Source organism: Thermobia domestica, chromosome 13 (assembly GCF_964235325.1).
Source record: "Thermobia domestica chromosome 13, izTheDome1.hap1.1, whole genome shotgun sequence".
Lineage (NCBI taxonomy): Eukaryota > Metazoa > Arthropoda > Insecta > Zygentoma > Lepismatidae > Thermobia > Thermobia domestica.
This window is the reverse complement of record NC_137466.1, coordinates 184,934,712-184,945,014: the sequence shown is the minus strand read 5'-3', so window position 1 is coordinate 184,945,014 and position 10,303 is coordinate 184,934,712. Positions and strand designations below refer to the sequence as shown.

Below are 10,303 nucleotides of genomic sequence, written 5' to 3'. Positions count from 1 at the left end.
ACTTCATTACACCTCGCAACTCTTCTTTGGTGAATTTGATATCTGGCTCCTCCATGGTTCATTCAATTACCTGTAAAATAAAAACCGTTGATGGTAGAATCGTAAAATTTGGTACATAAACATATAAAAGATCAACATTTCACATGACATCAATTACACAGGGTAGTACATTCTGAAGGGGGTCGGTCCGAGAACTTATCAGCCGACCCTCGTACCAGATAATTAACAGCATGTATTGCTGTCTCATTATTTCTTTAGATTTAGAAGAAAAAGAAGCAGAAATATCACAAATATACATTTTCCCGTTCTTTTGAATTTATCTTTTCAGTTACAGAGACACTGCAGTTATTTCAAAGTCAAGTTTATTACCAAAATATTCTATCACTTATCGTTCAACGACGCACCAAAATGAGTGAGTAACACTTGATTAGTTACGGAGAGAAAAAAAATTATATGAAGTAAGGCAAATCCTGGCGAAACCCTTGAATTTACAGAAAAAATATTTTATAGAAAACTGTTCGTTTATCTTCATTTTAAGACAATAGATACATGTTGTAAACATATTGAAATTTGCAAAGAATTGATTTTTTCATTCATATTCACACCTTTTGATTTCACAGAAAAAATAATCTTATAAAAAGTTTGTTATCTTAATTGTAGGATAATATAGATATGATTCAAACATATTTAAATTTCTAAAAGAATGATTTTCTTCCAAGAAAATCTTCTGAACTTACAGAAAAAATATATAAAAAATTCGTTTATCTTAGGTATAAGACACAACATAAATAATTCAAATATATTCCAATTTCGAAAAGAATGGTTTCCTTCCCAAGACCATTTTGAAAGTGTTCCAACCATATGATTTAGACCCGTTTCGTAACATTAAAATTAATACAAATTTTTCAGATATGGAGATTTTCAAATTTTTCAAATTAATATAAGATATTCAAGACATGCTATATTTTTCCTACCATTACAGTGATTCATTAGATTATATTTTATGCTGGACAAGAATTTGTTAATTGAAATGGAACTATTGAAGGTTTTTAACTACGAGTGAATCTAATGTATAGTTTTCAAGTTTCATATGAAAGTCTGTGAAAATAATACATTGCTCGAATTGCAATTAAGGAAACATTTACAAGAAGGAAACGAAGTAAATACAGAATACATGGTAAATGATACATAACTAATATAATGTTTCAATTGCATAATGAAAAAAAAATAAATGACGCTTCCATATCAAGTAGTTAAATGAACATGTTTCAAAACACTTCAAAACTATGTAATGTTGAGTAGAAAGCAGTTTAGAATTATTTTTAAGAAAGTTGCAGTGTGATTTTAGGTATAAGAATTAAAAGAAATTAGTTTACACATATTTGTAAGTTCTCATTGGTTTTGATCTTTATATAATCGCAATACGACCTACCAAACTTCGCACTCATCTTCTGAATCATCTTAAATATCTGATAAGCTATCTACTGGCAGGCTATCAATATTATCTTCATTTTCGTTGATCTATATCACCAACTAAAGTATGAGTACTATTATCCGTAGCCATAATATTCACTTTATTTTAAGATAAAACAGGGTCCCTCCGATCACACCAGTTCTCAAAATTTTGTAACTAATTCGCCAACCATGTAGAATTGGGCTTAGAACGTGTGGATTTGATATTTGTGACTGCTTCTATATTTCAGATCTGTAATTTATACTTTTGATATGTGGAAGTAACGATCGTTTGCACTGTGGCAACTCGGAGAGATCCATTTTGGAAGAAAGTGTTATCAGTTTATCTTCACAAACCATTTTGTTTAACCTAAAAATACGAATTTTATCTACGTCTTTAATTTAATTGGAAGCAAATTCATTGAATTGGACTGTTAATGCCTCTGTAATCTATAAATTTAACTCAAATTACTTCTTCATTTTCTTCAAAGGTATCACTTTACGCTTGCTTTTAAAAGCGGAGTTCCAATGTTTACAAGTGAAGCAATGCAATCCTAAAAGAGTATCACAGAAACCTTGGTCAATTTCGTTGCAAATCAGAAAGGTTTAGAGAAGTCGTCCGTTTCGTCCATATCCTGTGTTCAAATAATTGGAATCTAACATTTGTGTATAGTAGAGTAAAATAAAAAAATGTCAGAATGCGGGGCTTCGAATCACTGCATTCATATAATTAATTTCCTTCCCGTACATGAGAAGCAATATCCGTTTCTTCTTGCGTAGAATGAAGGGATTCAATTTCTTTCTCCTCAATTGATTTTCCAACAAAAGGCATAACTTTCCTACCAACAAGTTGTGTTGCTGCTAAGTCACTCTTATTCACACTATGCACTAGGCCTACCTAGTACTTCTCATTTTAATTGTTTTGGAGAAAAACGTGGAAATTTTAGTGTTTTCTGCTTTCAGGTTCCTGAAGTAGCAGTTTCTTACTACATTCATGGCACAAACGTTCTAGAGATTTTATAGAACTCTCCATGTAAGTATCAGTTGCATATATTATATGTACTTTGTGACTGGGAGTCCAGCACTTTGACACAAATTTCCCCAAAAGTTGGTTGTTGGTCCTTCATTGCATGAAACTTTGCATTGCCACCTTCTATCTGTTAGAGGAGGATATGCAACATCTATGATATCTCTAGTAAGGTATTGAAGTATTTTTCTCATGTTTATTTTCTCCATGAATCCATCACGTGTGCCCAAACTGTGAGGAATAGGTGTTAAACAATATGTCATGAGCTCATCAATGCTCACAAATTGTTATTCAAGTTGTGATGTAACAAGTATTTTGAAAGCAATATTATCTTGTACTTGGTATTTTATAAGTAGCCCATCGGATGTTTTCAACTTGATCACTTAGTTTCTGTGGGCCACGGATTTTAGATTAAGTCGTACTATTCCTGCAAGGAAGTTTTCTTGGGTTTAACCTCACTTTCTTCAACCGGAAGCACTTCCTGTAGAAATCTCTTTTTCTCTCTTTTCGCTGCTTATTCAAAAGCCAGAATATCGTATGTAATATCTGAAGGAAGAGGAGCACCAGATGAAATTATATATAAATTATCCGTAACAGCAACTCTAAACAGATTAACAGTGCTTCTATGACACGGTGAACTGTAAGTTCACTTCGACAAATTTCTGATGACGAATGTTCAAGATGTTTTCCGTTTCTCAGAGTATTTTCACTGTGAACAATGTCCAATGTCATATTATAATACTTGATTCCTTCAGAAGTTGGGCGAATGCAACGTTGGTCAGCACCATAGTTGAACATGATGCCGCTGAGACCAGCTGAGCCAGAACCAGAGAGAATATGCTTCCAAAGTTTCTCTATCCAAGTTGTCACAATGCAAAGATTTGCTACTTCCACATTTCAAACCTGTAAATTACAGATGTGGTATATGGAAGATATCACAAATATCAAATCCAGAGATTCCAAGCCCAATTCTACATGGTTGGTAAATTAGTTTTCAGAACCGGTGTGCTCAGAGGGAGGAACTGTTTTATCTTAAAATACAGTGAACATTTTGGCTGCAGATGACAATACGCATACTTTAGTTGATGATATAGATCAACGAAAAGGAAGATAATATTGATCTCCTGTCAGTAGGAAGCTTATCAGATATTTCAGATGATTCAGAAGATGAATGCGAAGTTTGATAGGTGGTATTGCCATCGTAAATCTTAAACATGTATCATTACACAAAGATCAAAACCAGTGAAAAATTACAAATATGTTTGAACTAATGTTTTTAAATTCTTGTACATAAATAACAATGCAACGTGTGGTAGAAATAATTCTAAACTGCTTTCTACTCAACATTAAATAGTTTTGAAGTGTTTTGAAACATAATCATTCAACTACTTGATATGAAAGTGTCATTTATTTTTGTCATTATGCAATCGAATCATTATGGTAATTATGTATCATTTACCATGTATCCTGTATTTACTTCGTTTCCTTCTTGTAAATGTTCTATTAATTTCAATTCGAACAATGTATTAATTCCACGAACTTTCATATCCAACTTGATAACTATATATTAGTTTCAGTAGTAGTTAGAAACCTTCAATAGTTTCATTCCAATTAACAAAATCTTGTCCAGAATACATGTTAATCTAATTAGTCACTGTAATGATAGGAAGAATATATTTTATCTTGAATATTTTAATACCTACATAATGCACCATTATATATCTTCATATCTGAAAAATTTGTATTAATTTTAATGTTACAAAACGAATTTAAATCATATGGTTGGAACACTTTCAAAATGATCTTGGCAAGGAAACCATTCTTCTAGAAATTGGAATATATTTGAATCATTTATGTATTGTCCTATACCTAAGATAAGCGAACTTTTTATATATTTTTTTTCTGTAAATTCAGAAAAAAGTATAAGTTTCTAAAATTTTAGAAAAGACTACACTTGAATAAACTGTGCCACACTAGTACAACTAACGCTGTGTTACAAACCATACCGCTGCCGATTTAGCTTTATTGCTCAATTTCTATTCAGTAGATAGTATATAGTATTTCACCGGGTATGGTGGCTCAGTGTTAGAGCGTTCCTTTCCGGTGCTTGGGATCCCTGGTTTGATCCCAGCTCGCACCGTATGGACTTTGTGCTGGACAAACACCGTGTTCGCGGGTTTTCTCGGGGTACTCCCGTTTCCTCCCACTTTATATTTTCCACCATTTGACACATCTCTCATGATCACCGTCTCCTTTAGCCTAACCAGCATAACCGTGGGATGTAAAACTTAAAGATTTCATTTCATTTCTCATTTCACCACTCGTTTTCAGGTGTTTATTTTAAGATGTGAATCGCTGAATATTTACTGTTTTCTAATCCAATATACAACTTAGATTGCTTATAATAAAATAGTATGAATATAGTTCCCGAAATTGGATGATTTTATGAACAACTTGAATTTGTTTGTCACTGGTGAAGAGTAAAAGATCTCTGAGCTTTACCAAAGATAAGGATATTAACTAACCACTTAGCAACACTCAAATTGAGGAAAATTTTCAGTATGAAAATAGTTCATAAAATTTATCTTTTATTTCAATTTTCGTTTTAACTTATTCGTCAATAACTCAATTATAAATGCTATAATACTAAGTAAGAGACCAACGATGAGTAAACAAAATGCACCTAATAAATCAGAAATACCAAACACTCGGGATCCATTGTTAGAGTTGTTTAATATATTTGCTGGAATCGAACGTATAACATCCTGGTGCCACTTTTGATTGAGGCCAGCAGAATCACATGCTTCAATAATCTCTTCAAACACATCTACAAATGGAGAACCTTTTCGCATTGTATAAAAACCTGGATAATAAGCAAATGACTCTGAAACTATATGCATCAAGGAATTTCCAGTAGAGTCAGTGAATGCTTCCATTTGCGTCATGTATTCTGAGGTAGCTTTACCACAGAAGAAGCCATAGTTCTTTGTTCGTACTACTTTTTCATAACCTTCCATTATAGTATGAACGTCTACATAATTATCATATATTGCTTTGATAACTGGATTTGAAGAATGCTCAAAGAGGCGGCTTATGGGAAGTCCACCAACCATCATGCCAGACTTGACAATTTCTTGCAAAGTCTCAATAGGAGGGTATTTCTTAGGATGTGTCAAGAATCCAAACAAAGCAGCTTGATAGCAATTGAAAAGAACAAAAACTGGAAAAAGCCAAGCTAAGAATACTGATCTTATTATTGGAATATTTTCACAATCTTTAACAGAGATTCCTAACAAAACACAGAGATTGCGCAAGAAGTTGAGCAGTATAGATTCCTCCGTACGCAAAGCAATTCTTCTAATGATATACATGGCAAAAGTATATATAATGAATGCAACCAAAGTTACTGCCCAAGAGATAGATTGAAATGGAAAATAAATATTTAAACAAGTAGGGTATAACTCCGACGCAGGGACAACGAAAGATCCATAAAGGAAACTCCTAGCAAATATTGCTTCAAATTGTCGAAATTTAGGATGCCAATCTGCTGTCACTAAAGTTATGTCACCTTCGAAGAGTCCAACGAAAACATCTCTCAAAGTACCACTTTCAGTACCATTAGGAAGTTTGTGTAAATATTCCTTTAAATTATTTACGCATTTCAGTTGTAAGGAGAAATTTAATTTCGCAGAGAAGGTCTGAATGAGTTTCCCACTAATTCCTCTTAAGTAAAATTTTCCACCGGAATTTGTTTCGAGCATTAGATAAGGTGGCAGTTTCATGCCAGTAAGAGCCAAGGGACATCCGCAGAGGTTTTTAACCTTGTTTGGGAATACGTTTCCACTCATTGTATGTTCGTGAAGATATGACACCTGTATCAGTGTGTTAGTTACATTCTCACTGCAACTTTCAACAAATGGAAAATACGTGTACATGTAGAAAACACGATAATTTAAGACTGAGGCAAAGGTGATGAGAATAATATTTTATATGTCTTTCTGAAAAGATATTTTGAACATTTGATTTATTACTTCTTCACTGTAGTCATAAGTCATTAAAACAACAATAAATTGCGATCGTGGATTCCAGAATGACAGAACCTGTTTTGTATACTCAATCAATTGTGGAAATGACAAAATATCCCTCAATAGAATAAGATACTTCGTCGAATGTCTTTCACCTTGTAGGTGATCGAATACATATGTTTCACACCTTTGAGTTACGTTCATTTTAATACTTATTACTGGTTTCTCATATTTCCTTATGAAGCAGTCACTAATTTTAAAGTTGTGTTCTGCTGACAGGACTAATGTTCTGGTATTATGGAAATAGTTTTGTACAATTGTTACAAGTTCACCAGCAACGTTTGCTGATTCAATGTGGCTATTGTCTGCTCCTACCGTGTTCGTCAGTGCTTCCTCAGAGACCACGACGACAAGCATGACGTGAAGAGAAAGTGCGATGTTCATGATCAAGAATAAATTCATCCTGCAGAAGTTACAAAAAAAAAGTTGTTAGTAATAATGTTGCGTCTTTTCTTTCTTTATAAACTAATAAATTTGTGTATTGCTTACATTAATGAATTAGGTGATTATGACTAATACTATACCTGGGTGCTGTTGTAGGCAGTAAGTTTTTTCATTTTTAATTAATTTATCAAGAACGGCTAATGATGCAGTCGAGTAATAATATACTACCAGGTTTATTAACCTGGAATTTCAAAAATATATTTGGGAATGAGGAATTATTAGTCTGGAATGAGAGGAATTGATGAACACAAAGATACAGAGTAACAAAATAAAGTACTAATTATAAACTTGTTATACAAACTCTTTAGTGTCGAAAGTCATGAGAGAAAGATAGAGATCTAGTTTATATCGCGATAACATCGTAGAAAACAGGTCGAACCACGTGAATTGGTCTCAGTCTTGTTACTTCGAATTTCGTGAGTGCACCGAAACCTCTTATTTATTGGCAATGATAACTTCAGTAAAAAATATCCGAATTTGAGTGCGGATGAGATTTGGTGCTAGGCGAATGAGCCATTCGATGTTGGAAGTGGTTCGGATAATAAATGTTTCTAGCTGCACAGTGTCAAATGTGAAGCGGGAATACCACATCGAAGGCATTACGACCCATTAAGAACAACGAATTGGTCTCCCATATGTTGTGAATGACCGCGACTGGCGACGTATGGGCAGATTCGTCTGGGCAAACCATCAATCAACAGTGCGTGAACTGACTGCATGCATTAATGTAGGACGTGGAAGCAACATATCTCAGAAATTAGATCAGTGTAGTGAAATTTGGTCTCAATGGAATTTTGCAGCCACAAACTGATACAAGGACCTATACTAACCGCTGCAGCTGCTGTGACTCATGTGGTCTGATAAGCAGGAGATTTGGTCTTTTCAATGTGTGTGGTGAGATGACTCATATTTGCAGTTTCTACTCGCGAATAGTTGGGTCCTCGTGTGGCAAATGCCGAATGAAATCATTGTCTAAGTTGATGGTAAAGTCGTAATTGCTTATGGCTTGTTTATATCCCTCGTTTTGGATCCTCTAACCAAGTTGAATGGGACATTCACCAGGTATCGTTACGTCCAGTTCCTTGGTGACCAAACTCCGCCCTTTAACTCTTGAAATGCACAATTTGGCCCTCAAGATCTCCGAATATGAAATTTATCGAGCACATTTTGATATCATGTTAGTGATCATTAGTACCCAGGATCCTTCAACAGTAACGACAACCGAATTTTGGACGACAGTCGGGGCAGCATGTTTGCACATTCTCCAGCGAACTATCAGCCATTGTCTTAACTTGCCACGTCGATTAGATATTTGTTCCATGAGCTTTTGTTCTTTTGTGCATATTTATTTAAGAATTAAATGAATATAGTTTCATTACTTTCACGTTATTAGAGTAGTGGGGAATCGTATAAATACAAACTTATTGCACTTTTATTAACTTGAAGATGCTGATTATTATTCTCTAATATTTACGTGACTGAAACAAATTCACTGAATTTCTAGTTTGATTAAAATATTTTATTTATTATTTTAGTACCAGAGGATTCCAACCATTATATATTTAAACAACTGGTATGAAAGTAATACTGCAGTATTCTTGGTACATAATAATTATCAATCACTATAATTTCGAAATTAGACCAGTATGTATTCTGAAATAGTTATTTACCAACTAATAAAGTTGTTATTAAAATACGTTTTTGCAATGGAAATTACATTTCAACTAAAATTTACATTTTATATAGCACTTTATCGAAAATGTGTTACTCCGATCTCTGCACCATTAATTCGTTAAACTAAATGATCTACATATTATTCTATCACACAGAGACCATTATGGTAGTGACTTTTAACATTATGCATTTGTTAATGAATATTGTATGTTAGTCTAATGGATATCTTTTTTGAATTACTTATTAACCGTAGGTAGTTGTTTAAAATCCCTTAATGTCTCTTTTAAGTTCTGATGGATATCATAGTAAGTTTCATACAGGGATTATAGCAATGGATTTGTGCGTTATTGTGACGTACGTGAGTCATTCAATATATAAATTTCCCTAAGCTGGAAAATATTTATTTTGTAAGATACATTTATGAGCTATATATTTGTGTATAGGTGGGTCCTTCCTCACCTCTCAACATAATTCTAATTGAGATTCAGGGATTTGCCTCACAGTTTGCAATTTGTCCAAACCTTTTGTTCTGGCTATTTAACCCTGGAAAGCTAACATGTTCAAAAAGTTACGTTAAAGCTAACGTATCGTAAAATTTACGACTGGTTACAGAAACTTAACTACATACATATCTTTTTACAAACTGGGACTTTAATGACAACAGTTCGTAAGAATATATATTAATGAACATTTTTGCAGACAGTTTGGTTGTTAAACTTTTTTCCGCGCAGTACACACAGCATTTCCCACAATATTCTCCGCAGATCGGTATGTTGCAGTGGCAGCAATACATTGACGTCATTCTCCTCTTGGCTGATGGGCAAATCCCACAAATTGTGCAGACTGTTTTTTTACTGGACAACATTCTTCTCTGGCACCGGTATTTTTAGGATATCAGCAATGGATTGCCGGAGTTTTCGTGGCAAATTTGAGTATTGAACCCGTTCTTTGAGCCATGGCTCAATAAGGCTGCTGTGAATTTTCATGGCGAATTTTCTTCTAGAAAGAGGCTTTGGTCCCATTTTCACAACGTTATGAGCATAAATGACGTAGGCATTAAGCAGGGTTATGTTTATCATCCCAAAGAAGACACATAAGGGTCATCGTTTGGTCTTACGGCTGCACGACATCTCATGACACATTTGGTCCAGTGCATCAACGCCTCCTTTCGTTGCATTATAAGTCTCGATAAGGTCACTGTCATCAATACCCGTTTGATTATTTTTTTAACTTTCCTTGAATAAATATATAAAATAGAACCAACACTTTCACTGAAATGTATTTGTAAGTTCACTCTAGAAGTAGAAAATAATAGTAAACAATATACAAAAATTCTTAACGTATCGTAAATCTTACGAGCGGCTAAGGAGTTCATATACAAATACAGCCGGAAACTAAGCAAAGTAAATACTGCCCAACAATGCAGGCTTAGTAGAGAACGGAACTCAGCGGACGAGTCCATTTTCGCCGGGCAAGGGGGAGTGAGCATCAAAATAATACAACTCGCTCGTAACATTTACGACACGTTAGCTTTCTTCATCTGATTCGAGACGTTCACCTTACAATGTAGACTTCAACACTGGAAAAACATGGAATTAGGGTAGTGCTAAATTGAGGTTGT

The 10,303-nt window shown here is 34.1% G+C and overlaps 1 protein-coding gene across 1 annotated transcript; it reads right to left on the bottom strand.

The window, feature by feature from the left end:
* Nucleotides 1–5,067: 5,067 nt before the first annotated feature.
* Nucleotides 5,068–6,327, bottom strand: LOC145667892 (uncharacterized). Its single transcript, XM_081735322.1, has one exon. The coding sequence runs from the start codon at nucleotides 6,325–6,327 to the stop codon at nucleotides 5,068–5,070; it is 1,260 nt and encodes a 419-aa protein (XP_081591448.1).
* Nucleotides 6,328–10,303: the final 3,976 nt, after the last annotated feature.